Raw genomic sequence first — 27,758 nt, 5'->3', positions numbered from 1 at the left:
AATCCAGAAGCTCCGCAGGACCAGCCGCAGCATCCCTTCTCCCCCCCCTCTCTCTATGGCCGAACCGCGCGGCCAAACCGCCCTTTTGGCCGCTCTGCCCCCGTCCCCGCCCGGCTCTATGGCCTGGAAGCGGAAGCTGCCCCCTGGCGGCCCGGCGGGGAAGCCCCTCTTCCTTCCGCTCCCGCTCGCTCGCGCTCCTGCCGCCGCCGCCGCCGCCGCCGCCGCCATCTTGTCTCCCCCCGCGGCGGGCTGAGAGAGGCCCCCCCTCCCCCAGGAGCGGACCCGGGAGAGACCCGCCCGCTCCCCTCCCCCCCCCGTCCTCGTCGCCGCCTCCCGCGCGGCCCGGCGAGGTAAGGAGGGGCCGCGGAGGGAGGGGGGGGGCGCCCGGGAGGGGCGGCGGGCGGGGCTCTGCGGGGGGGGGGGCTCCGCCAGGCGCCCCTCCCCCCGCAGCGATGGGCCGGGAGGGGGAAGGGAGGCCCGGCCGTTGAATTGGGGGGGGGGGCTCGAGGGGAGGCTGAAGAGGCCTCTTCTGGGGGGGGGAAGTCGGGGAAGGCTCCCCCCGCAGAGAGGGGGCTCTTTGGGCGGCGGAGCGGGACCCCCAGCCTCTCCCCCCCCATAGCAACCCCGGGGGCCTCTGGGGCGCTGGGGGCTCCCCCCATCCAGTAAAGGATCCCCCCCCATGCTTCCCCTCCCCCCCATGGGCGTCAGACACAAGAGGGACCCCGACTTTTCTGCTCTCCTGCCCCTTCCTCCCCCCCCCACCCCACATTCAGCTTCCTGGGTGGGAGCTGTGCCCCCCAGAATGCCCTGCTTGGCACCCCCTAATGGCCTTCGCTTGGGTGGGCTTGGAGCGTTGGGCTGTGTGGATCCGGTGTGCAAACCGTGTCCTGGCACAGAGTTCGAAACGCCCGCGAAGGCCCATCTCCAGATCCCCCAAAACCACCAAGAGAGCCTCAGCTCATTTGCTTGTTTTGAAATCCGGCTGCTTCAGTTCAGGCACCTCCTGGACTGAGGGACGTTTCGTGACCCAACTAGGCAACATCATCAGTCGTGTCTCCTTCCTTCCTTCCCTCTTTCCCTTCCTCGCCTTAGTGGTCTCTGAGCCCGGTTGTTTCGCGGCAGACGTTCATTACCTGAGCTAGGTAACATCATCAGCGGTAGAAAATTCAAATCCTCCTTCCTTCTAGCACTGATGATGCTACCTGGTTGGGTCATGAAACGTCTGCCAGAAAGCAACCAAGTTCAGAGAGCACCAAGGACCCCACAATTTCCTTCCTTCCTTCCTTCTTTCCTTCCTTCCCATTCTCTCCTTCCTTCCTTCCTTCCTTCCTTCCTTCCTTCCTTCCCATTCTCTCCTTCCCTCCTTCCCATTCTCTCCTTCCTTCCTTCCTTCCTTCCTTCCCTCCCATTCTCTCCTTCCTTCCTTCCCATTCTCTCCTTCCTTCCTTCCTTCCTTCCTTCCTTCCTTCCCTCCCATTCTCCCCTTCCTTCCCATTCTCTCCTTCCTTCCTTCCTTCCCATTCTCTCTTCCCCTCCTTCCCATTCTCTCCTTCCTTCCTTCCTTCCCATTCTCTCCTTCGTTCCTTCCCATTCTCTCCTTCCTTCCTTCCCATTCTCTCCTTCCTTCCTTTCCATTCTCTCCTTCCTTCCTTCCTTCCTTCCTTCTTTCCTTCTTTCCTTCTTTCCTTCTTTCCTTCCCATTCTCTACTTCCTGGAAATTCCAGGGCTGTCTTCTTTTGTAAGCAGTTGGCTTTATAAACATTTAGATCAGGGATATGCCCACCTTTGGCACCTCTAAGACCTGTGTTGCTGGGGGATTCTGGGAGTTGGTCCACAGGTCTTAAAAGTGCCGAGGTTGGACATCCCTGGTCTAGATTGACCTGGTCCTTTTATGTCCTACCTGTGTACCTGAACGAAAAGAAGGACGAGGGGTGACATGATAGTCTTCCACGAGTTGAAGGGCTGCCACTAAAGAAGAGCCGGTCCACCTTTTCTCCAAGGCATCGGAAGGCAGGACAAGAAGCAAGAGATGGAAACTCATCAAGGGGAGAAGCAACCGGGAACTAAGGAGGAATTTCCTAACAGGGAGGACAATTAACCAGTGGAACCTCTTGCCTCCAGGAGTTGTGGGTGCTGCATCCCTGGAAGCTTTCAAGAAGAGACCGGAGAGCTATCTGTCTGGAATGGAATAGGATTTCCATCCTGAGCAGGGGGCTGGACTAGAAGAGGGACCCTCCAAGCAGAATGGCCTTCTGTTCGTTCTGCCTCTAAGGTTCATGTCCACACAGCGTTCTGGATTGATCTAGCCCTATCCAGAAGAACCTTTAGGGCCCCTACAACCTTGTGTTCTCCAACAGCTACTTGAGAGAGGGGCCTCCCATTTTTAAAATTGTTACCACAGCCACGTAGCCGTTTCTACAGAGCATCCGGGGTGTAAAAAAAAAACAACCGTTTTGGGAAGAATATGAAACTACAGAAATTATCCCTTCTCTTTTTCAGGAACGGGGCAATGCTATAACCGGATGCCTGGGTCCTCGGAACCGCCTCTGTTCTGCCCCCCTTGTGCCGGATGGAATCTGGCCGCTGACGGCGCGGGAGCACCCCTGCCATACCGTCCGAGCACCGGGTGGCCAGCCTCGCCCCCCTCCCTCCCCCCCTCCCTCCCCTCCTGGAATGCTGTATGTGCCTTGCTCTGCCTCTCGCAGGACAGCGCCCGGTGGCATTGGGGCCACCCACTGAAGCAGGCACGCTCAAGGTACTCTCTGCTGCTGCTGTGGGCTCCCTTGAGGTCACATGTCTTTTCTCCGGGAAATCTGGGGTCCCGCGTTTGGTTTGTACAGGTAGTCCTCAACATATGACCGCAGTTGAGCCCCAATTTACGTGAGACATTTAAGGGAGGATGGTGGAGGTGGCGGCTTTCCTGCTTAATGACGCCGAGTGTGGACGGAGCCCATCAAGGGCCTTGTCTCATTGCGTCTCATCAGGGAAGGGGCTGTTATTGTTTTACTCTCTTTATACAGGTAGTCCTCGACCTACAACCACGATTGTGTGCAAAATTTCTGTTGTTAAATGAGGCAGTTCTTGACTGAGATTTGCCCCATTTTAAGCCAGTCACTTCAGCACCAAGGACCCCACAATCCTCCCTCCCTCCCTCCCTCCTTCCCTCTGCAGTGGACGGATCTTAATCAGAGGCAGGAGAAAGTCGCCTGTCCCTTTGCCTTTGTCTCCTGGAGTCCCCTCTCTCTCCTCATTGCTGCCTGGGCAGTTCTCGGAGCAGCAGCAGAGCCCAACCTCTTGCCCACCAGGTAGGGCGGGGGTTGCAGCCTCCCCCTCCCCTCCACCTGGAAGGATTTTGTACTAGCTTTCACTCTTTGGGTGCAGTTTGTTTAGAGCAGTCTTTCTCAACCTTGGCAACTTGAAGATGTCCAGACTTCAACTCCCAGAATTCCCCAGCCAGCGAATGCTGGGCTGGGGAATTCTGGGAGTTGAAGTCCGGACATCTTCAAGTTGCCAAGGTTGAGAAAGACTGGTTTAGAGCAAGGATGTCCGACTGTGGCCACTTAGCTGGCTGGGGAATCCTGGAGGTGACATTAGCCATGGCTGGACATTCCTGGTTCAGAGGCTGGGAAGGCCCCTCTGTGGGGAATTGAACGTTAGGATTTGCGTTGAGCACGGGGTTGGATTGGATGGCCTCAACGATTGCATTCTTCGTAGGAGGCTAGAGGCGCATGCAGCTACTGAAGCACATGAGTGCGGAAGGGCGTATTGCCTCGGCTTAATTGCACAGAATCTTATCCGATTGGTAACCTTGGGGCCTGTCCTATCACTCTGTGGTAGATAAGCTCAAAAGCACTAGCCTCTGTCGGCTAGGAGCGTTATCTATTATTATTATGCCAGTGTCGGCTGTTGTGTTTTCCTAACTCTCTGCGGTTGCCACTCTTGGCAAAAGGCAGATTTTGCTACGTTTTGGCCTAGGAAAGAAAAACGGGGACTTGGAAGAAAGTTTGCGGGAAGTTTTCTTCCTCGTTCCTTTTTGCTTGTGCTTTACATTGGTGCCTTTTGAATCTGTGTGCATGTACACGCAAGCACGCCAGCACCTTGGTGCTTTCTCTCCTCTGTGGGAATTCCTGGGAACTTGCTTCCCAAATGGAATATAATCTTGAGGTGGCAGATTCCTTCTGGAGCACCAGCTTGTGAATGTTGGTAGAGTGGGCTTTTGACGCTGCTGAGTCACTGAGTATCCACCGCAACCGAGAAGGTGCTTTTGGTGGACAATTTCCAGCTGTTAGATGTGCGTGTTGAGCGGATCTGTGACAATTCTCTATGTCTCACGGGACAGGAGTCACACTAACATCGAAGAAATAGTGGAATGGATTCATTAAAGAAAGGATGACACGAAGGGACAAATTAAAATGATTTTTAGCTATTTTAAATCATTGAATTGAATGTTGACTTTTCCCACAGCAAGTGGGCCGTGGCAGTTGTTCCATGCGGCTGTTGAGCAGCCCTGGGTTTCTCGGGGGTGAGTGGCGCTTCAGATCCCCCGCCAGAGCCCTTCCTTCAACCCAGCACATCCAGGCGGCTTTTTCCAAAAGGCAACTGGACTTCTTGCTTTTTTCCTTGAAAACGTTTTGCTCCAAGAAGCTTCTTCAGTTCTGACTGAATGGTGGGGACTGGAGGAATTTACAGTGGCACCTCGGTGCTCATCGTAAAATTGATTGTGGGAGGCCCCAGGAGTCTTTTCCCTTAAGCAATAATGTGGAGTCACAAAGCGACCCGACAACGAGAAGTTCTCGCTTGTGCGTCGAGTATCCAACAAATGATGAGTATTTGGCCTTGGACTATGTCCGGTACCAAATTCAGTGAGTTTCAGAGCAGTAGAGTACAGATAGTGCTCGACTTAACAACAGTTCACTTAGCGACCATTTCAAACTATGGGAAACCATAGCCGGTCACAAGCCCGGATAAATGGGGAGTGTTGGTTCCCGTGGCGACGGAACCGTGAAACAAGCTGAGAATCCAATGGCAGGATAACACACGGATAAACAACTCTGTAATCCGTGACATTCTGCCTTTGGCCTTCACAATGCAACGGTCACTGCCTTGTGGACGTTGACATTTACGAAGATTAAGTAAGTAAGTAAGTCCGTCCAAACTTACAGTGTCGCTAAAAAAGTGAATTATGACCATAGTTCACACTTGTGACCGTTGCAGCATCCCCAAAGTCATGCGATTTACATTCGGATGCTTGGCCATTGGCTCACATTTATGACCCTCGCATTTTCCGGCCCTTTGGGGCAGGGGAGACCTTGGGGCCAGGAGGGGAGAAGGAAGAGCTCTTCCTGGTGTGTGTGTGTGTGTGTGTGTGTGTTGGCCTCCGCCAGCCACCATCAAAAGCTTATTTTGATGAGTTCTCTGGCCGTATTTGTTGTGTTGCCGTGTAATTCATTTTATTGTTTTAGTTGATGGATTACGCCTTCTGCATTTTTGCAAGTTGCCCAGCTACACACACACACACACACAACACACACACACACACCCTGTAGATAATCCAGGAAGCAAAAGGCAGGGAGGAAGGCAAACACAGGGTTGGCCTTCCAGCTCTTTCGCCTGGGCTGGCCAGCATGGCTGTGTCTGCAGCCTCTCTGGGTGGAGGGGAAAGGCCTGATACCCTTAGAGGGGGATTTCTCCCTGGCAAAGGATGCTGTAGGCTCCCCTTCCAGGGGAGGAGGACTCTGGGATACTGGCTGCCCAGGCCACGCCTGTGGGTCCTTCTGCTTGGCACAGCAGGGCTCAGAGGGGGCTGTTCCCCCAGCCCACCCTTTGCTCTGACCCACCCAAAGTGCCTTTCAGGCTTCCTCCAACAGCAGCAAGAACAACATTCTTCCCTTCCTCTGGGTTGGATTCTTCCAAGTATTTGGGGTGGTGGTGGGGAGGTTTTCCTTAAATGCAGCAACTGGGGAGGGCAGATGGATTGGAGGGTGGTTCTTCAGGTATTCAACCCTCCCAAACTCTCCCACCTGCCAAGGGGAGAGGACCCCCTTGGGGGAAGGCCAGAGCTCCCAGGAGCTGCTTACCTCTTACAGCAGGAATGCAGCTCAGCAGACGCTGTGTGGGAGACCACCCTCCCAGCAGTCCTGGGGGACAATCTCCCCGTTCACTGCAGGGGGCATCAGAAAAGGCCCCTCCCCTCTTGAGACCCCCTTTGCGCTGGGAAATCCCCAAGGGGCCTTCTTCCCCCCGCTTGAAACCATTTCTCTTCTCACCCGAGAACTTCAGAACTGAATAAGCTTTTTGAAAGAGGAGAGAAACATTTTCAAAGGAAAAAAGGAAGACAGTCCAGTTGCCTTTGGGAAAAAAGTAACTTTGGGGCAGGCAGGACCCGGGAATCTCCCCAGATCTGGGCAGGGTTGCTGGCTGCTCCTCTGGCTGCAGCCCTGCCAAAGCCTCCCTCCCTGCTGGGTTTCTGATTTTTGCAAGGGCTCCTCACCCCCCCTTCACACACACACACACACTCACACTCTCTCTCTCTCTCTCTCACACACACTCTCTCTCTCTCTCTCTCTCTCACACACCACACACACACACACACACACACACACACACAGAGCCTCAAGGCAGCGTCTCTTCTTGGCTTAATGGGCCTCTGGGCGGAGAGAGAGTGCGGTGGATGCTGCTCAGGTCAGGCAGCCTCCTTGCAGGCCTCCTGGGAAGGGAGCCAGCCGCACAGCTACTTCCTCTCCAGCCTGAGGGGGAGTTGCTGCTGGATCCTCACAGAATAGCACAGTTGGAGGGACCCTAGAGGTCTTCTAGTCCATCCCCATGCTCTGGCAGGAGGCCCTGTACCGTTTCAGACAAAAGGCTATCCAATCTCCTCTTTAAAAACTTCCAGTGTTGGAGCATTCACAACTTCTGGAGGCAACTTCTGTTCCACTGATTAACTGTTCTCCCTGTCAGGAAATTTCTCCTCAGTTCTAAGTTGCTTCTCTCCTTGATTAGTTTCCACCATTGCTTCTTGTTCTGCCCTCAGCTGCCTTGGAGAATAGCTTGACTCCCTTCTTTGTGGCAACCCCTGAGATATTGGAAGGCTGCTATCATATCTCCTTAGTCCTTCAATTCATTAAACTAGACATCCCCAGTTCCTGCAACTGTTCTTCATATGTTTTAGTCTCCAGTCCCCTAATCCTCTTTGTTGCTCTTCTCTGCGCTCTTTCTAGAGTCTCCACATCTTTTCTACATCGTGCTGCATTCCTCGCGTGGGCTCCTCTGAAGAGGAGTCCCCATGGAGAGAGACCAGGGAGGAGGGCAGACCCCTCCTCCCTTGCCAGGCTTGGCCGGATGGGGCACAGCTTGGAAGGGAGGGGTCCTTTCGTCCCTCCTTCCTGGAAAACTCGGGGCTGGTGCACTAAAGGTGGCCCCAAACACTTTGGGCCCCACGACCGGATCACAAAGAGGACCGGGGGGGTGGGGGTGGTGGGCTGGAATTGTGTGCTGCCTGCATCCCATGGATGGGGTTTTGATTGTTTGTGCGGCCCAGTTGTTGGCATAGCGTGGCCCGGTGCCCGTCTACAGACCGGAGATTGGGGACCCCTGCACTAAGGGGGCTTCCCAGGGAGGCAGATCCAGGGAGCAGCCAAGGCTGAAGCCCCAGAGAGCTGCCCCCAACTGCTGTATCAATGCTTGTTCTGGGCCATTAAGTCCTGCTCTGCTCCCCAACCTTCCCTTTCCAAGCAGCCCCCAATCCCCGGGGGATGTTGGGCTTCCTGGGCCCCTGTGCAGCTGCCTCTGTGCTCAGGAGAGCCCAGTTCCTCCTGTGGGACTCCCAGGAAGCCCTGCTGAAGAGCCCCCAGGTGCCTTCTGGGGCTGCGCAGCTTCTCCATCTGAGCAGGTTTAACAGGTGTTGGACTTCAGCTCCCAGAATCCCCCAGCCGGCCCATTCCATCTATTTTTAGGGGGTGGGGGGGCAGCCGTGTTCTGCCTTGTCTGTGCAGGTGATTAATCTCCTTGCTTCTTTCAGAGGTTGTGACCGTCACCCTGGGACAGCATGTCGGGCCCCGTCCCGAGTCGAGCGAGGGTCTACACGGAGGTCAACACCCAGAGGCCCCGCGAATACTGGGACTACGAGTCACACGTGGTGGAATGGGGTAGGTAACGGTGGGCGCTCCCCCCCTCCCAATCTCTCCCCCTCCCCTGTGGACCCCTGAAGGCACAAAGCCTTTTTCCCTTCAGTTCCTTCCCCTTCAGGAAGGAGAAGGAGAGAAGAAGGGAGGGAAGGAGAACAGGGGGAGGAGGGAAAAAGTACTGCTGTTGTAAAATACGTTTATGGGATGTAGAAAAGCAATCTTGATTATATCGTTAATTGCAGGGGAAGACAAAACATTACAAATGTTAAAAGATAATACACGTTATTAATAACAGTTATGAGATTGTATATTTGTGAATGTACATATGAGAAATAAAAATAATAAACTTTTTTTAAAAACCCAGCCCAGCCCAGAGAGTGCCAAGGTTCCCCCCCCTTCCCTTGGACTTTTTCAGCTGAATGAGCTCGGGGGGGGTTTATTGGGGTATAATCGGGGCACCCTAAGTTCCACTCTAAAGGCCTAGAGGGGGGTGAATGCCAAAGGCAGCCGGAAGCTGTGGGTCGGGACGGGGGAACACGGAGGCGGCAGGCGCTGCCCCTGGCTGACCGGCTCTGCCCGGGAGAGCCAGCCCTGGGGCAAGGGGGCAGCCGTGCCAGGGAGCAAGGGAGCCTCTGGCAGCTTCACCCCCTCCTCTTTCCCTCCATTTCCACAGCAACCAGGACGACTACCAGCTGGTGCGGAAACTCGGTCGTGGCAAATACAGCGAAGTCTTTGAAGCCATCAACATCACCAACAACGAGAAAGTGGTGGTGAAGATCCTGAAGGTGTGTCAGTTGGCCTCTTCCCGCTTGGCCATTGGGGGGGGGGGTCTTCTGGTGCGGAATGTCCCTCCTTCGAGTCACCCTAACCCTCACCCTCCCCCACCCACCCCTTCCAGTGGGGCTGATCATAACAGAACAGAGTAACAAGAATTGGAAGGGGCCTCGGAGGTCTTCTAGTCTAACCCCTGATCAAGCAGGAGACCCCCTACCCTTCCAGACCACTGAGGGTCCAGTCTTTTTAAAAACTTCCCCTGTTGGAGCATTCACAACTTGGAAAAGTTTTTAAGCAACCAATTGAGCAACCGAAAGTTACCGGATGCCAGCAAAAGCTTTCAACCGGCCTGGGGAATCTGCTGCTGACTGGGAGCCCCCCCCTCCCCTCCCCCGTCAGCTGTATATTATATAACATTTAAAAAAATGTTTTGCATGGGTGTTGGAGGAGCATGCAGATTTCCGATTAGAATGAATGTAGGAGGTGTTGCTATTTTAAACCGTTTTCCCCCCCCGTTATGTGTCTTTCCTTTTTTTCCCCCCCTCTTTTTTGTAAGCCGCCCGGAGTCCTTCGGGATTGGGCGGCATATAAATTTTATAAAATAAATAATAAACAAACAAACAAACAAATAAATAAATAAATTTGCCCGATAAATAAGGAGCTCTGCGATGCTTTGAGGCCTGTACGGGGTGTCTGTGTGTGTGTGTGTGTGTGTTGCCTCTGACCAAGCCAGCTCTGCCTGGAGAGCTTCAGGGCTGCTGCCCTGGAGGAGTGCTGTGGGTGAGGAGGGGAGGCAGAGAAGCAGCCCCCCATTAGTTCCTGGGCTGTCATGGCTGAACACAGCCGTAGGTGGGGAGGCTGGGGGTCGGGCAGAGGCCGGTTCAGGCAAAGCCCCCCTTTGAAGCCGAAGGGTAACCGCAGGTGTGTCTTTTCTTTCAGCCAGTAAAAAGAAGAAAATAAAGCGTGAAATTAAGATCCTGGAAAACCTCCGAGGGGGCCCGAACATCATCAACCTTCTAGACATCGTCAAGGACCCCGTGGTAAGGGGGGGGAGCTTTTCCTGAATCTCCCCCACCCCCACTGCAAAGCAGTCTGTCTCCAGCAAAGCACACACACACACACACAGGCCCCCACCAAGGAAGAAAGGGAAGGCTCTCTAGTGCCCGACTGCTGGCAGGGAGGAGTCTGGTGTCCTCCCTCCCTCCCTAAGCCTGGGATGGAGCAGGAAGGGACCTCGGAGGTCTTCTAGTCCAACCCCTTGCTCAGGCAGGGAACCCGACACCAGCGGTGGCGAACCTTTTGGCCCTGAGTGCCCACATTGGAAGGCAGGCCCACCGGAGCGCCAGGAACCCCCAAAAGACCGGCTGGCCGGTGCTCATGCGTGCGCCCGAAGCCAGAAGCGCAGCCACAGAGGGGGCCCTGCCTGCCACAGGTTCCCCCTTCAGACAAAGATGCTGGCCGTCTCCCTAGTCCTTGACTTACAACTGAGCCCCACATGTCCCTCGCTAAGCAAAACTTCAGTCAGTTTTCCCCGATTTTACGATCTTACTTGCTAACGTTGTTAAGTGAATCCCCACTGCTGTCAAGCTAATAACACGGTTGTTAAGTGAATCTGGCTTCCCCATGGACTTCGCTTATGGGGGGGGGGTTGATCCTGTGACTCTGGGCTGCTCCCATTGTCATAAGTGCGAGTCAAGGGCCAAACGTCTGAATTTTGATCATGGGGATCCTGCAACGGTCGTAAGTGTGAAAAATGGTTGCCTTTTGTCAGGGACTTCAAATGGTCACTAAATGAACAGTTTGTATGTCGAGGACTCCCTGTAATACACCTTCCTTCTGGCTCCAGGTCAGGCCCCAGTTCTGACCCACAGCTGCTGGACTCACACTTACGACTCAGACTCTGAATGACTTCCTTATAACTTTATTTCGTGGCCTCAAAGGGTTCTCCTTCCTCCCTCCTCCTCCTCCAAGAGACCCTCCGGAGACATGGCTCAATAAATAAATAAATACAATGTGACCCACCCACCCCTCTCCTCCCTCATGGAGACCAGGCCCGACTCGGGGGTCCCCCAGCACTGCATCCAAGGCCCCGAATTAGGGACTTCCTGCCCATCTCCCTCGGCTGGCGGTGTCCCGTGGAAGAACCCCCGTGACCCCCATGAAGGAAAGCGAGAGGAAGAAGGGGAGCAGCAGCTAAACCTCTTGTTGCCTTTTCCTTCCTGCCTCCCTGCAGTCTCGGACCCCCGCCCTGGTTTTTGAACACGTCAACAACACAGATTTTAAGGTGAGGAAGTGGGTATGTCTTTGGGTCTCGGGCAACGGGACTGGACTTCAACTCCCATAATTCCCCGGCCTTTGCTACGCTGGGGAATTCTGGGAGTTGAAGTCCAGGCCTTTAAGGTTGCCAATGTGGCTCTGAGCCGGTTAATTGTTTCCTGAGCTGGGAGGAAAGGCTGCAGATTTCTCCCAACCTTCCCTTCCTTGAGTCTCAGCGCTGGGCAGAGAGAGAGAGCAGAGCAAGGGGAGGGATGATCCCCCCCACCCCACCCCATCCCACCCCCAAGGAGAGGAGGCAGCCCTGGGCAGGAGGCCAGTAGGGGAGGAAGGGCCCAGCATCCTTTGCAGGCCCTGAGTTACCGGGGAGTGGGGGGAGCCCCAGTAAAGCAAACAGGCCTCCTGGCGACTTCCTCTGGAGGGTTTCTGGACCTCCAAGGTCCCTTCCAGCCCTTGGAGTCTATGGTTTCTGTCCTGCAGCACGAGGGGAGCAGGGCCAAGGGGTGGGGGCCGAGGAGTGGGGGGGGGTGCTCCCGGCTAGAGCCTTGCAGGTGCAAAAAGCTTGGCTCTCAACCCTAAAAGCGTCCCGGGAACGGTCCCAGAGTCCTGGCGATGGTTGGGGCAGAAGGCCTGGCACGGCTTTCCCTCCCGGAGGCTCTGTGCATGGCTGAGGGGGAGCCCGGCGTTTGAGAGCCCAGGAGATGCCTCGCTAAGAGCCCTTCCCCTCTTCTGCCCCACAGCAATTGTACCAGACGCTCTCAGATTTTGATATCCGATTCTACATGTACGAAATCTTGAAGGTAAGAAGTAGGCAGGCGGCCGACTGGCTCCGTGGCAAAGCCGCCTCCCGGGGTGCAGGAGGGGGCGCGGGTGGGCGGGCGAGGGAGGTTACCTTTCCTACCTGGGCAATCCGGATCCTTACGGGAGGGCTGGCTTGTCTTTGGGGAGCAGCCAGGGAGGGCGAATTTGCCCCGCGGCGTTTCCCGCGCCTGGTCCTTCAGCCACGAGGAGGCCGGGAGCTCAGTGAGGTCTCCTGTTCAGCCCCTGGCAGTGCCAGCTAAGTGCCAGCGGATCTTGGACAGGCTTGGCAGAGCTGCCACGCTGGGATGAGCTGGTAGCTGCCAACTTTATAAGCCAGCCTGGTGTGTTTGCAGCACATGAGCTGTGTTTCCACCGGGGCTAACTTGGACAAGGGGTCCTTTGCCAGCTTGTGCAAAAAGCTAAACCCAGGTGGCACTGGGCTGGGCAGGCTACCTCTGGCCCTAGAGCGGGGGGGGGGGAGGCCATGGTCCTTGTGTGACTTCTGGGAGTTGAAGTCCACAAGTCATAAACGCCTGGGTTTTCCCTTCGCTTCCCCCTAACTTCCCTGGCCAGCCATGTAGTTCGCCTAAGATGGCCACTTGTTTTCACTTACTTTACTTTTACTTTACACACCCTCACCCTCCCCACAGACAAATGCAGGCCCCCTTGGGCAGCTGGCATTCATCTGCCTCCCTGCTTGTGCTCCGCGGAAGAGGCCGTCTACATTCTGGCCCCACCTGCACCCACCGGAATGCTCTGCCCAGGAAAAGCCTCCGGGGCCCGGGGGTTGCTGTTTAGGGGGCTCCCGGGGCTGGTGCAGAGCTGGGGGGGCCCCTCCTTCTCCACTCACCCGCGCTCTCTCCCTCACAGGCGCTGGATTATTGCCACAGCATGGGGGTCATGCACCGGGACGTCAAGCCACACAACGTGATGATCGACCACGAGCACCGGAAGGTGAGCCCGCTGACTTTGAGGGTGAGGCCCAAAGGGTGCCCGGGCCACGCTGGAAGAGCAGAGCGCGGCCCCATGGCCAGCAGGCCCCGGCCCCTCCCGCTGCCTCACCTGGGGCGGCAGTCGGCCTCCTGGGGGAGAAGGACGGGAGCAATTGCTGGAACAGACCAGGAGGTGCTGCCTTTGAACAGCTTTCCATCCTCCAGGCCACGGTTGTCCCCAGTGGCAGCGTCTTCTTCCTCTTCCTCTTCCTCCTCCCCTCTCCTCCTCTTCTTCTTCTACTTCTCTCCTCCTCCTCCTCCTTCGTCTTCTTCCTCTCCTCCTCCTCCTCCTCCTCCTCCTCTTCTTCTTCCTCTCCTCCTCCTCTCCTCCCCTCCTCTCCTCCTCCTCCTCTCCTCCTCCTCCTCCTCTTCCTTCCAAGCAGCCCCTGGACTTTCCGGTTGTTCTTCGTTTTGCTTCTCCAGCTGAGCTCTTGTGGAAGCTCCTTGGGGGCTCTGTGGCCTCGAGAGCTTCACCCCTTGGCCTGCTCCTGCATCTTCTGACTGCCCAGCCCTCCTGTGGGTGGTCTACAGCAGGGGTCTCCAACCGTGGCCTCTTTAAGACTGGTGGACTTCAACTCCCAGAATGCCTCAGGATGTGGCTGGAGAATTCTGGGAGTTGAAGTCCACCAGTCTTTAAAAGAGGCCACGGTTGGAGACCCCTGATCTGCAGTGGGGTGTGTAGCATTCCCTCACTTGTCTCCCCCAGGGTGAGCCCAGGGTGAGCCCAAATGGTGCCAATTTAGCTCCCGGCTTCCCAGTCCTGGATCCCCCAAGGCTGCTTCCAGATGCCCCTCCGTGTCTCCTCTGATCTTCAGAAAGGAACCGGGGGGGCTTTTCCTCCCGAGACAGTTTGATTCAGGGCTCAGAAGCTCATTTATTTATTTTTCATTCCCCCCCCCCCCAAATCCTACGGGCTGCAGCTGCGCCTGATCGACTGGGGACTGGCAGAATTCTACCACCCGGGACAGGAGTACAACGTCAGGGTGGCTTCCCGCTACTTCAAGGGGCCGGAGCTTTTGGGGATTACCAGGTAAGTCAGCCGCCTCGGAACGGGGGCTGCCTGGGGGGGGAGGAACCGGGGCGGATTGTGCCCCTTCCCGAGCAGAGGGCAAAGCCTAAGGATCAGGAGAGCCGCCCTGCCTGGTGGGGGAGAGGGGCAGCCTTAGCTCTGCTCTTCCGCCTTCTGCCTCCCGCTCCCAATTCTCCCAGTCCGTCCGTGGGCTGGGAAAGGCCTGGAACCATTGGACCATCTCTGTGTCCTAGAAGTGCTGGTACCGCTTTATAATGCCCCGGGAAGGTCACAGGTAGAATCCTGCATCCTGATATGATAAGGAAGATGTTGAGGCTCTGGAAAGAGTGCGGAGAGGATGAAAGGCCTGGAGACTAAGATACGGTTGCAGGAACTGGGCATGGCCCGTCTAGAGGAAAGAGGGACGGGGGGGAGGGCATGATAGCAGTCCTTCAATGCTTGATGGGCAGCCCCCCAAAAAGAGGGAGTCAGCTGATTCTCCGAAGCCCCTGAAGGGAGGCAGGAGAGGAAGCAACGGGTGGAAACTCATCAGGGAGAGAAGCAAAGGGGAATTAAGGAGAAACCCTGAAAGGGAGAACAATTTACCCGTGGAACAGAAGTGGAGGTTTCCGAGCAGAGGCTGGGCAGCCATTTCCCTGGGATGGCGTAGGGCCTCCTGCTGAGCAGGGGGTTGACTAGAGACCTCCGAGGTCCCTTCGCACTCTGCCGCTCTTCTGTGTGAAGAAGGATCCTCGAGGCCTGAATCCCTTGAGGAGGGGAGCTTCTCTGCTGGCAGAAGGACCTTCCGTCCGAAGCCTGGAGGGTGGCGGGTCCCTTGTGCCTGTTTGCAAGGAGGGCACCCTGGCAGGGCTGGTGAGAGGAAAGGTTGAGCCCGGGGGACCAGAGGGGAGGGTGAAGGGGGTGCCAGAGAGGGACTCTGTGTGTGTGTGTGAAGGCGTCCTCTGCCTGGGCTGCTGTCGGGGGGGGGAGGCCTTTGGATCTGCGCCTGTCCTGCCGCTGCCCCATGGCCCCCCTCGCCCTGCTCTCTCCGACAGATGTACGACTACAGCCTGGACATGTGGAGCCTGGGCTGCATGCTGGCCAGCATGGTCTTCCGTAAGGAGCCTTTCTTTCACGGGCACGACAACTACGACCAGGTGAGGCCCCCTCTTGCCCCCGGCCCTCCCTCCCCTCGTCCCGGTAGCCCCTGGCGTCCTGCTCCCTCCTGCCTCCTTCCCACTCGAGTTGGAGTTTGGGGGAGGGAGGCCTTGAACGGGAGCCCCGTCCTCCCTGTGCACAGAGGGAGGGCTGCTGGAGTCGCTGCGCAGATTCTCCGTCCTCCAGGGGGGCTTTTCCCAGAAGGCAGCTGGACTTCCGTGGTTTCTCTTGTTTTACAAAATGCTCTGCCTCTCGGCCAAGAAGCTGCTTCAGTTCTGGAGACGTTCTGGGGCTTCCTGGGTCAGGAGGAAAATGTTCCCAAGGGAAACAAACACCAGAAAATCCCGTTGCCTTCTGGGAAAAGCCCCTCCAGGGCGGAGGCCAAGTGACACCCACCCCCCTCTGCTCCTTCCCCAGCTGGTGCGGATTGCCAAGGTCTTGGGCACCGAGGACCTCTACGACTACATCGACAAGTACAACGTGGAACTGGACCCCCGCTTCAACGACATCCTGGGCAGGTGGGTGAGTGGGGACCCCTCGGGCACCCCTCCCTTTGGTGGGCCTCAGGGTGTGTGTGTGCATGTGTGTGAAGGGCACCCTTGGGAACCTCTCCCCCCTCCCTCCGGCGCAGGCATTCCCCAAGCGATGGGAGCGCTTCGTGCACAGTGAGAACCAGCACTTGGTCAGCACCGAGGCCCTGGACTTCCTGGACAAACTCCTGCGCTACGACCACCAGACGCGGCTGACGGCCCGCGAGGCCATGGAGCACCCCTACTTCTGTGGGTAGCAGCCTCAGCAGGGCTCCCCCTCAAGCCCACCCTTGGATGGACTCCCCCTCCTGCAGAGGCCTCTTGGGGGAAAGGAGCCTCCTCTGGCCAGCCCTTCCTCTCTCCGCTGCCCTCCCGCCCCCATGCTGCCCCTTGCGCTGCCCTCCTGCAAGGTTCTCCTGCGCGGACTCAGCTGCCCCTTCTGGGTGCTGAGCAGGCAGGGGGTCCAGGGAGCCATCCCTCCACCTGCCTCACCGCCACTTCTCCCTCCCTCCCCTCTCTGCACAGATCCGATTGTGAAGGACCCAGCCAGGATGGCCGCCTCCACCGTCCTCTCCTCATCTAACACGCCTGTCAGCTCCTCCAGCATGTTGGCAGGTAGGCGCCGGGGGTGGCCGGGTGGGGGATGCCAGCGGTAGCCCCGGGTGGTTCGGCTCCTGCGTGGTCTTCATCCAGGGAGAGCACGGATGAGACCTTGGCTTCCCAGGCGGCCTCCTTCACCCCTTCTTTCCTCCTTCGTCAGAATAGAGCTGGAAGGGACCTGGGAGGTCTTCTAGTCCAACCCCCTGCTCAGTCAGGAGACCCTCTACTATTTCAGATAGGTGGCTGTCCAGGCTCTTCTTAAAACCTCCAGTGGTGGCAAGATGTTCCACTGATTAATTGAGCTGGATTATAGAATAACAGAGTAGCAGAGCCAAAGGGACCTGGGAGGTCTTCTAGTCCAACCCCCTGCTCAGGCAGGAGACCGTTGGCTGTCCAGCCTCTTCTTAAAAACCTCCAATGTTGGAGCGCCTACAACGTCTGGTGGCAAGGGGTTCCGCTGGCTAATTGGTCTCATTGTCAGGAAATTCCTCCTCAGTTCCAGGCCGGTTGTCTCCTTGATTGGGTTCCACCCGTTGCTTCTTCTTCTGCCTTCAGGCGCTTCGGAGAATAGGCAGAGCCCCCCCCCCTCCTTTGGGGAAGCCCCTCAACACTGCCATCGTATCTCCCTCCCTTTCTGCAGGCAGGCCATACCCAATTCCGGCCTCTGTTCTCCCTGTTTCCGCCTCCAGGCCTCCCTTTCCCTTCCTTTTCTCCCCCTGCAGGAATCGCCTCCATGTCAGCCTCCCAGCCGATGGGCAGCTTGGCCGCCTCCCCCGTCATCGCCTCTCCGAATGCGCTGGGCTCGCCCGTCCCTGCGGCCGCCGGAGCTCAGCCCTGACCACCGGGAAGCCACCTCCGGCTTTGAGCACCGCCGAGGCCTCCGCCGTGCCCTCCTCCTCCTCCTCTTCCTCCTCTCCTCTCCTCACCTGCCCGCCTCTGCATGGCGCTACCGACGCCCGGGGCGGGCAGGAGGACGTCCAGGCGTGGCAGGGCGGAAGGGTCTCGCCCATGGATCCCGAATTCTTTTCTTCGTTTGTTTCTGTTGAGTATGTGGAGGAGCCCCGTGTCCCGGCCGCTGCCGCTGCTGCTCTCCGCCTCCTGCCCTCGGAGGGGCCCCAAGGCAGACTCTGGTTCCCGGCAGAGGCTTCTTCTCCTCTTGGGGCGGGGGGGGGGGGTTGTGTGGAGTCCCGTCAGCCGCACTCTGGCCATGGGGGTCGTGGTTAGTGACGCAACTACAGTGTAGACACCTGAACGGAGAATAAATTTTATTTTCTATGTCCCTAAAAGGGGCAGGTGTTGGGCCCTGCTTCTTCCTGAGCGGGGGACGTTGGGGTCTCCAACCCTGGTCCCTTTGAAGGCTGCTGGACTTCCACTCCCAGAATTCCACCAGCCTCACAGTGACCACGGCTGGAGACTTCTACCGTAGCAGAGAATGGAAGTGGAGGATGCACTTTCCGGAATGTTGCCCTCCTTCCTGTTTCCAGGCCTGGTCTGGGGTTCCTGAGGGTCGGGCCGAGGGGAGGAAGCTTCAGGCCGGAGACTTCCATGGGGGGCTTTGGGGGACCTTCTGCAGGGCAGGTGGGACTGGCTGAGCCCTTCTCACGCAGGGGAGGAAGGGGAGGCGGCGGCCCCTTCCGGTCCGTCAGACGGAAGCTGGGGCCACGGAGGGGAGTGGGGGGGTTGAAAGGCCACCTGGCCACGGAGGGGGGATCCCTGGGGGTGCCAACCCTGCAGCTCCGGAGGAACTTGGGGAGCAACACGGAGCTCCCCTCCCCCAGGTTTCTTGGCAGCAAATCTGGAGCCTGCCCCTGTCAGGAGTGGGGCACAGGGGCTGCCCCCAGCGGAGCTTCCCTGCAGTCTGTGTAGATGTCCCCCCCCCTTTGCAATCCCCATTGGGCCCACGGTCTCCGTGGTTTCTCTCGTTGCCCTCCGTAGTCAACTCGGGGGGCAGGATTGAAACTGATTCATCCCGAGACAAACGGAGGAGGGCAGGGGGGGGTCTCTCTGCAGAAGGCTGCTTCAGGGCAGGGGTCTCCAACCGTGGCCACTTGATGGATTCTGGGAGTTGAAGCCCACAAGTGGTAAGGTTGCCGAGGTTGGAGACCCCTGGGCCAGGGCAAGTAAATATCTGTGGAGACACCCCTCCCCCTCCAGGGGGGGCTTAATTCATGCAGTCGTAGGGCCAGTTCACACAGCCTCCCATCAGGACACGAGAGCCGGTTCACACAACCAGCCTGAGCCTTGACTGACCCGCCAGCCGCTGCCTCTTCCTTCGTGGGTGTTGGGCCGTTGGAGAAGGACTCCACTCTCTTCCTCCTGCTGGGGCCTGGTTAGGGGGTCCACTTCCCCCCGGGGCGGTGCGGGGATGGTTTTACCTCGCCCGGCTACCCTGAGCCTGGAAGGGGGGGATCTCTCTGCTCCGATGTGCTGCTCAGTGCAGGATCTGCGCAAGCCTCTTGGAGAGAGGGATGGTTGGGGGGTCTGCGTGTGACCCTCTGGCACAGCCACTAGCACTGATGGTGTCACTACTTCTGGTCATGAAACGTCTTCGAGAAAACAACCAAACTCGGAGAGCTCCAAGAACCCCCACAGTCCCCTCCTTCCCTCCCTCCCTCCGCAAATTCCACTCCTTCCAGGGCTGATGGTGTTACTATTTGGGGGTCACGAAATGACGCTCCAGCTCAGAGACCCACACGGAGGCCTCCCCTCCCTCTGCTTCCTTCTTCCTGATCATGATTTTTGGGGTGGCAACGTTTGTTCCTTCCTCGGCAGGACAGTCTTTTGCAAAGCTGAAGATGGCCGTCCTGTCACCTAATCTCTTTTCCCAGTTCCTTTTGCCTTCACCAGAGAACGAGAACAAAGCTAAAAACGCAGGAAGAAAAAAATGAAGAAATCATTTCCGATTTATACCTTTAAATTGACCTCTCGTTCTGTGGCTACAATGCACCTTTCGTCTTTTTTTTTTTTAAATCATCGAACCCATCCATCCTAATTACAGTTTTTTCCTGTTTCACGGAAAACCTCCAGAAGGTCTTTCATCAACGGTGTCTTTGATGAGGCTCCAGTTATGGGTAGCTGCTCCCCTCGTGTGGCATCCTTTAAATAAAAACTCAAAGTCGGGAATCTTTTATTCTAACCAAACCACTAGAAAATGTTTTTAAAAATCCTGTTTGAAACCTGTTCTCTCCGTGGCCCAGTGTTGCCATTGATGTATTTATAGCAGAATAACAGTCGGAAGGGAACTTGAAGGTCTTCTAGTCCACCCCTCCTTAGGCAGGAGACCTTAGACGGTTTCAGAGAAACGGGTCCAGTCGCCTTTAGAATCTCTGTGTTGGGGTGAAATTCAGCAGGTTCTGGAGAACCGGTAGCGGAAATTTTGAATAGTTTGGAGAACCGGCAAATGACTCCTCTGGCTGGAGGGCAGATTTTTGCAGTATCCTTCCCCTGCCAGGCCCACAGAACGGGTAGTGAAAACAAATGGAATTTCCCCACTGGGAGCACCCACAACCTTTTGGTGGCAAACTCTTCCACCGGTTAATTGTTACGACTTGATTGATTTCCATCCAGTGTTCCTGTCCTGCCTTCAGGTGCCTTGGACTTAAAAGGGGGATTTTATAAGAGGGCTTTAAGACCGCAACACAAAACATCTGGGCAGATGTGGACGTCGCCTTCTTTCGTGCTCTTGACCCTCTTTGCCTTTGTATCTTAGAAACCCAAACCCAGAAACGAAAGAATTGCTCAAAGTAAGTTTATTCAGAGAGTCAAGATTGAGTCGTGTCCTGAGGCTCAGGGGTCCTGGATTCACACCTGGGTCCCGTAGACCTCCACCTCGCACAGGGCCAGGGAGACCGTGCGGCCAGGAATGGTGACGCTGACGTAGCGTCCCACTTGACCGTCACAGGATGGTGCTGATGGAGCCCAGACGGGTATCGGTGATGGTCCCACAGCTGTTGGAAGGGAAGAAAGGAGGACACCCTTCTGTGGTTTGTTGTGGTTCAGAAAGAGCGAATTAAAGAAGAGAGCAGTTAATGCCTTCCTACAGACGGAAACACGGACAGTTGGAGAACGTCTCCGCGGAGATTTCCAGGCGCCTGGCATGAGCTCCTGGCAGCCCCAGCAGAAGCAACTGGAATAGATGCAGAAGCCGCTTCCTTAGATATCCGACTATAACGTCTATCCCGTTGCAAATCTATGGTGCCATATTATGGTAATTTTATTACGGTTTTATTAGTTTTAATATTTTATCTCCTACATTTAGGCGACTTAGGTTTTGCTTATAAAATTGTACATAGTTTTACTTGTAAATGACTTTTGTAGTTCCATTCATAATATGTGAACAACTGTATTTTAAACCTAATGTAAACTGCTTTAAATACGCTTGTAAAAATTTTGATTTTTGATGCAGATTGTCAAATTATGGAATATCCTACCCGATTCAGTTGCCCAGCTGCTAACTTTCACAGTTTTAATTTTGTGGACTTCATCCCATATTTAAGAGGTTCCTAAAGGGACATGTATAAGTGCCCAATGCGCCTATTATGTGCCTGTCACATTTTTTTTGTTTAGTTTAAAAAAATTGTATTGACCATTCATCCATCCATCTTTTATTTATCTTATCTAATTTGCTGACGCTTTATTTAAAATTATATTTGTATATCATGATTGCATGACCTCTCTAGATGCCATACACACTAAATAAAATTAAGAAATGCATTCCTAACCAAGAGATGCACAGATGGCCCTGTGACTATGTAGGACAGGTGGGAGGAAGCTCTCCACCAGAGTGCAAGGACACAAGCGAGTGGCCAGACGGAGAGACCTGGTCTCATTGGTAGCCTCCCACTGCAATGAACAAGGACACACATTCAACTTGGCAGCCACTAAGATTGTTGGACGAGCAGGCACAAAAACAGCCAAGTAATTGAAGCCTGGGAAACAGGACACTCAGAGTCAACAGGAGTGCTGATTTGCCACCAGCCTATCAAGTACTTCGAAGGCCAGGACTGGGCAGCACAAGCAAACAACAGCCATCAACACACCCCACTCTATCTAAAAAGCCACTTACAACAGGCACTATAAATATCGCCCCCCCCCCCCCACACAACAGCAACACACAGAGAAGTTTCCTAAAGATGGACTCCAGCTTGAATTGAAAGCCCGGAAGACAAAACCTCTGGTCCAGTGACTAATCCAGATTGGATCCTAAACAAGATATCCCCAAATATGGAAGCCTTAAGCATTTTAGCCTCCCAACACCAAACACTGCCTTGTCTATGGTGGACCAAATGGGAGTCTGTTCCTACCCACTTGGTCTCCTGATTAACCGAGTGGGCCAAGAGGGACTTACAGACGATTGGATAGCCCATGGGTGGGCACGCAGTCAGCCACGCGGATCTCTGCCCCCTGGAGCCTTTCTCCACAGCAGTCCTCTCGGTTTTTCACCACCACGGAAGAGACGGCATACCAGCTACCCAGGTCCACGTACCACCAGGGCCCCCTTTCTCGCTTCGTGTGGGTGCAAGTGTTCTGCCCAATCCAGCGTCCGCTGCAGTTCCCGTCTACGGCTTTTCTGGCTACTGAATTGAACTGGCTCACGTAGGTGGACGATTGGAAAGCTGGACGTCCTCTGGCCACGTTTGTAGCTGGAAAGAAGTTTGGGAGAAGAAAGGCGTGTCAGGGGCTTCGTTCCCGGGTGACCTTTCGGCTCTGGATTTGCACACAAATGTCCGGGAGGGAACCCAAAGTCCGTGCGACAACTTTCCACTCTCTTGAAGTCTTTCTGCCTGTTGGAGACCAGTTTGGAAGAGCACAAGGGAGGGAGAGGCTGGTGACCCTCTGGACTTTTCTGCACCCCTGACCAGGAAGTGGCTGACCAGAATGCATGGACAGAGGCAGGCTGGAGAGCTTGTGAGAAGAAAAGAATTTGGGAGTTCTAACTTGGCCATTCTCTGTCTTTGCTTTATTTGCAAGACAGCGAAAGGGTGGAAAGGAAAATGCCTGATCTCCATCCTCCTTGTGAAGAAGGAATGTGGTGCACTTGGAGTCAGTCTTGATATCAAGGAAGGTGATTTCCAGGGTGGAAATAAGATCCTGAAGATGGCTTTGCTAAAAGTGGAGCTCATGAGTGTGGCAGAATGAAGAGCTACCAAGAAGACGGGCTCTTTGTAATTCCTCTCTGGAGAACGAGAGGACTTGAGATCACCCTCTAGTCTGGTGTTTTGGGCAGTTGTTCCTCATGAGGAGATCACGAGACAGCGGCCTCAGCGCTTTGGACCTCTGGAAGAGAAGGGAAGGCCCTCTCTGATCAAATCATTGTTGATGCTCTTATGGACCCAGGAGGTGCATATTTTCTTTTCTAATCGCTTTTGGAAGTTGCTTGTTAATTGCTTTTCAGCTATTAAGGCTCTTCGGATCAGCCATCGGGTGATTTACCTTAGCAAAAGGAGCTTAAATACAGGTTTAAGAACTTTAATTTTTTTTCTTTTGAAATAAATAGAAAAGGGTGATTAGTTTAATTTTGGAAATTACAATGGACTAAGGCTCCAGATAAAAACAAAAATTTAAAATTAATTATAAGAATCCTTCCTGTGGAAAAATGTTTTTGTGTTGAATTCTTTAAAAAAAATATGATAAGCAACTTTAAAGGTTGGACACTAGAGGGAACTAGAAGAAACTAAAAATCACAATTAAAAGGAGAAGAACACTTAAATTCAACTTACTACTGGTAGTACAGAATGGAATGAAATAACATAACGACAGACTGTTGAAGTATATTTTTGAACAATGGATCCAGAAAGTTAATTTTAAGAGTGTCTGCCATTATAGTGTTTGAATGAAAATGAAAAATGAACAAATAATACTGGGCAAGACTATTGACTGAATTGAAAGTGGATTTCAAAATGACAGGCTAACAAGAATGGTACAAAAAGGATGCTACATGAGTGTACAGATTAAATCAGACAATGTCTAATCATTAAAAGGGATATACAACTGAAAAAAACCCCCAAAAGTGAGATGGATAATTTTCTATATTGGATTTATTAAAAAAAAAATTTTTAAAACCTGAATAATTTTGTGAGTGGAGACAGAGAGAAAAAATGAAAATAAATCAAGTTCTAGGACATGATTTGAAGGGTTTAAAGAGAGAAAGGAATATAACTTCCTTTACATGATCAAAGTTAAAATAGAGATGTAATAGGTTTTGGCTGACCAGGACTGAGGATCAAAACTTCAAGGCTACAGGGAGATCATAATATGTCATTTTAAGAGAAAGATAAGTTTCTAAAATTGGTTACAGATGTGATGAAGGGGGAAAGTCATTAATATATTTCTTTTTCTTTACAATACATACAACCTAGAGGTAAGGAACAAAGGATGGAATAGCTTCCCTATTGGAGTTGGCTGTTTCATCACTGGAGGTTTTCATACAATCATTTGACCGAGATGGTATAAGGTCTCCTGCCTTGAGCAGGGGGTTGGACTAGAAGACCTCTGAGGTCCTTTCCAGCTCTGTGATGCTATGTTGAATTGAATAACCTATTGCCATTTCCCTCTATGCACAATGGCACAGATTAACATGCATGCCGATGCCCCACTCTTGAAAGAAAGAAAGACCATGGGCCAAACAATATTGCCAATCCAAGGATGATGGTAACAGTCATAACAGCAGCATCCCCAAATGCCAAATAATTACCAACATTCTAGGTTTCCTGTCTGAACTTTCTAGTTGATTTATTCCTTTTTTTAAAAGTTTGCATTAACTGTTTAATCTCTTTAATGTGTAAGGTTTGATAAAAGTCCTTAAAAAAATCCACCAAGGAAGGCCAGGGGGAGCTTTTACAAAGGTAAAAGAAATACAGGTTTATTGATGCATCGAGTTCAGCGTGTTCACACACCAAGATCTGAACTGCCTGGACTCTGCCCAGGATGCTACTTTTATGCCGAGTTCCACACACTGCATTCTCAAGGCGTTTCCATACAAGAGACAAACATGATATTTCGAAAAGGAGAAGTTCACTTTGGAATGTTACAAACAGAGAAGAAGTACATAGGAAATATACAAAAAGAGAAATTCCTATAATGTCTTAAGCTATCGGCCGTTTCACCTCTGTTTTATCTTACACCCACGCCTGGCTTCCTGTGCCCCTCCTTCACAGCGTCTTGCCACACTGTTCCAGTTATGCATTAACACAAACTGAGTAAATAAAATCAAACTTAATAAAAGTATAGATTATGTATGAATGCTCAGAAGCTAGTGAGAATTTAGAGCCTGGGGGCTCCTATACCCAGGTGATATTTTGGTTCATCTTCTCCCACCTGCCTCACTCTGACTGCCCGTCTCCTATAACTCAGCTGTTCCCAACAATAAGAAACCTACTTAAAAACAGAGGTACCCATCTCTCTCTAAGATGAATCCTCTTTCCCCAGGTTTTCTGAAGTCTCCTCTCGCCTTTCCCAAGGGAATGCAGCCAGTCTGGTGGGATTCTTGTAGCTGTGACGACTGGCAATTAAACTTCTGTCTGCAGCTCCTGACAAGAGGTTCCGGTTGCTTCCACCTGAGACTGAGCTACTACTTGACGGAAGAGCCGGGTCTTCTCTGCCCTCCAGAAGGCTAAGAGGCTTTAGAGCTGAGGGAGGCTGACGGGTCATGTAGTTCAGGGGTCTCAAACCTTGAAGACTTGTGGGCTTCAACTCCCAGAATTCCCCAGCCAGTTGAAGTCCCAAGTCTTCAAGGTTGGACACGCTTGACCTATTTGACTTTCCTGCCTGTGGCAGGATACAAATTCATGGCCTTCTACTTAAGGCTTGGCTACAACACTGGGTCACACTACAGTCTGCCTATAAATGATCTCAGCCAACACACACACTCTTCAACTCCCACCCAGATGAAAAGCATTTTACAAATGGATCCATCAAGGTGGGGACCTCCTGATCAAGGTAGCGAAGGCAGGGGGTTCTGGTCTTAGGCATTCACTCCATAGTTTCACTCACCTGAGTCTCTTCCCCTGGCCAACCAAATGTGGGTGAATTTCACAGCTGCTCCTCTTCCAACTGCGATGTCCCCCAAATATGGTCCTCCTTCTGTTTTGGGCAGTTTTAACTTCTTTCCTAATGGGGTGGATCTTCCTTCAGAGAACCCAGCCAGCCAATGGGAAGGTGCAGAGCCTCTCCTGGAGACCAATCAAGACCAGGCTACAAATCTCCCATTGGTTGCTTTCTCCTTGATTCTGACAGTGGGGGAGAGGGGACGTTACATAACCCACATCCTACAGGATCTCACCTCTTTGCCCGTTGACTCTCTTCAGAGGAACATATAAGTCTTCCTTGGTAGAGGCCAACTCCTTTTCCACATTGGGACATCACCATTCTCTGTGAGCAAAGAGTAATGTGAAGCAAACACCCAAACAGACTCAAGCAGGCGCACATCTCCAAAGTCAACATGAGTGGGCAGCTACATTTGCTGCAGGTGACCAGAATAGTGGATTTGGGGAGAGAATGAGGCCCTACAGAATATCCAAGATGTTGAGATTCTAGAAAGAATGCAGAGAAGAGCAACAAAAGGTCATTAGGTGGCGCAGTGGTTAAATGCAGCACTGCAGGCTACTGCTAGATCAGCAGTTCAGCGGTTCAAATCTCACCGGCTCAGGGTTGACTCAGCCTTCCATCCTTCCGAGGTGGGTAAAATGAGGACCCGGATTGTTGTTGGGGGTGATATGCTGACTCTCTGTAAACCGCTTAGAGAGGCCTGAAAGGCCTATGAAGCGGTATATAAGTCTACTGCTATTAGGTGACTAAAAGCTAAAACATGAAGTTTTGCAGCAACTGGGTATGTCTAGTTTAATGAAAAGAAGGACCTTGGGACGGACATGAGAGTAGTATTCAAATATTTGAAGAGAGAGTCAAGTTATTCTCCAAAACATCTGAGGGCCGGACATGAAGCAATGGGTGGAAACTGTCAGAAAAATATATTTCAGATATTTCTATATATTTAAAAAATGGTCAAGGAGACCATGATCAAGAAAAAGCATCTACCGGTATTTATTTACACTTGAGCAAGTGGATTCTTGGAAAAGAGAGAATCATTGACAGGGCAACAGGCAAGGCTTAAATACACAATTCGTGGGCCTCGTGGGCATCATAGAGCCGAGGTGGCGCAGTGGTTAAATGCAGCACTGCAGGCTACTTCAGCTGACTGCAGTTCTGCAGTTCGGCTGTTCAAATCTCACCGGCTCAGGGTTGACTCAGCCTTCCATCCTTCCGAGGTGGGTAAAATGAGGACCCGGATTGTTGTTGGGGGCAATATGCTGACTCTGTAAACCGCTTAGAGAGGGCTGAAAGCCCTATGAAGCGGTATAAAGTCTAACTGCTATGCTATTGCTATTGCTATCATCAAGGTGGTTCATAATACAGTTACATAATTCTACTTGGCTACCATTACTATAGTTTGGCCACTGTTACAATAAGTAAGGTAAAGGCCAAGAGCCCGATCTTCCATTCACATGGAAGATGTGGATTATTCTCTCAAGGAGAGAAGCAACTAGAATTGAGGAGAAATTTCCTTTCTGTGAAACCATTAATAGTGGAATAGCTTGCCTCCAGAAAGCAATTGGAAGTGCTATTCACTGGGGGGGTTTTAAGAAGAGACTGGACAGCCTCTTGGATGGAATGGCATGGGGACTCCTGCTTGAGCAGTGGGTGGGACTAGAAGACCTCCAAGCTCCCTTCCAACTCTGTTATTCCTCTTTCTCTTTCTTAAGAGGTCATGAATCTTTGAGGGCCGCTTCGCCTGGAATCTTCTGCTTTGAGGAGTTCAGATGAAGTTTCCCTGTCAAATGACTATTTGGCCTTACAAAGCAGAGGAAGCCAGAATGTCTGCTGGAATTAAGTAGCATGAGATTAAGAACCGATGAATTGAAGAACGTTCTGTGCAGAGGAGGCTTGTGAAATTTCTCTCCATTAGATGCAGTGAACTTCTTGGTTGGCCTTCAAGTAACAATACAGGGACTCCTTGACGTATGTCCACAACTGAGCCAAGAAACAAGTCCTTGTGGTCATTAAGCAAGGTCTCCACCGACCATTTCACTCAATGACCATAATTCCAGCTCTCCCGTTGTGGTAGCTAAGTGATTATTAAGTCAGGGGTCTCCAAACGTGGCAATTTTAAGACTTGTGGACTTCAATTCCCAGAATTCACCAGCCAGCCATGGGGAATTCTGGCTGTGGAGGTGAAATTCTTGATGGATTTTCAAGGGTCTCTCAGAAAATTCAGCAGGAGAAAGGGAGAAAGCGAGAGCTGTCAATTGCTATCCAGAATTTCTATAGTGAACAATTTGAAATCCATCACTGTGGACATTGTACGGTATACAAAGGTGGAGAGGAATCTTGTCATTGCCGATGGCTCTGGATTGGCCAATGGGAGACCTGGATTGCCAGGCCTGGAAGCCATTTTTTGCACTGGGCCTTCAGGCCTGCCATAGTTTCTACTGTGGGAAAATGA

At 53.2% G+C, this 27,758-nt stretch overlaps 2 protein-coding genes across 2 annotated transcripts in view; one reads left to right on the top strand and one right to left on the bottom strand.

Moving 5' to 3' along the window:
* The first annotated feature begins 159 nt into the window (after window positions 1–159).
* On the top strand, window positions 160–17,629 carry LOC116512791 (casein kinase II subunit alpha-like). The gene is given in 15 exon segments (XM_032223455.1): window positions 160–350; window positions 2,500–2,755; window positions 8,018–8,144; window positions 8,796–8,910; window positions 9,841–9,937; window positions 11,131–11,181; window positions 11,912–11,971; window positions 12,843–12,926; window positions 13,885–13,981; window positions 13,984–13,994; window positions 15,029–15,130; window positions 15,549–15,653; window positions 15,763–15,910; window positions 16,187–16,276; window positions 16,984–17,629. Coding segments are annotated over 13 exon segments (1,176 nt in total). The 5' UTR covers window positions 160–350; window positions 2,500–2,755; window positions 8,018–8,044; the 3' UTR covers window positions 17,100–17,629.
* A 2,396-nt stretch (window positions 17,630–20,025) lies between these two features.
* Window positions 20,026–27,758, bottom strand: part of LOC116512083 — a 76,464-nt gene continuing 68,731 nt past the window's right edge. Inside the window, 2 exon segments of the mRNA XM_032222358.1 lie at window positions 20,026–20,387; window positions 21,609–21,908. Coding sequence (XP_032078249.1) covers window positions 20,063–20,387; window positions 21,609–21,908 — 625 coding nt within the window. The 3' untranslated portion in view covers window positions 20,026–20,062.

Source organism: Thamnophis elegans, chromosome 8, assembly GCF_009769535.1.
Source record: "Thamnophis elegans isolate rThaEle1 chromosome 8, rThaEle1.pri, whole genome shotgun sequence".
NCBI classification, from domain to species: domain Eukaryota; kingdom Metazoa; phylum Chordata; class Lepidosauria; order Squamata; family Colubridae; genus Thamnophis; species Thamnophis elegans.
This window is presented reverse-complemented; position numbering and strand designations above follow the sequence as displayed.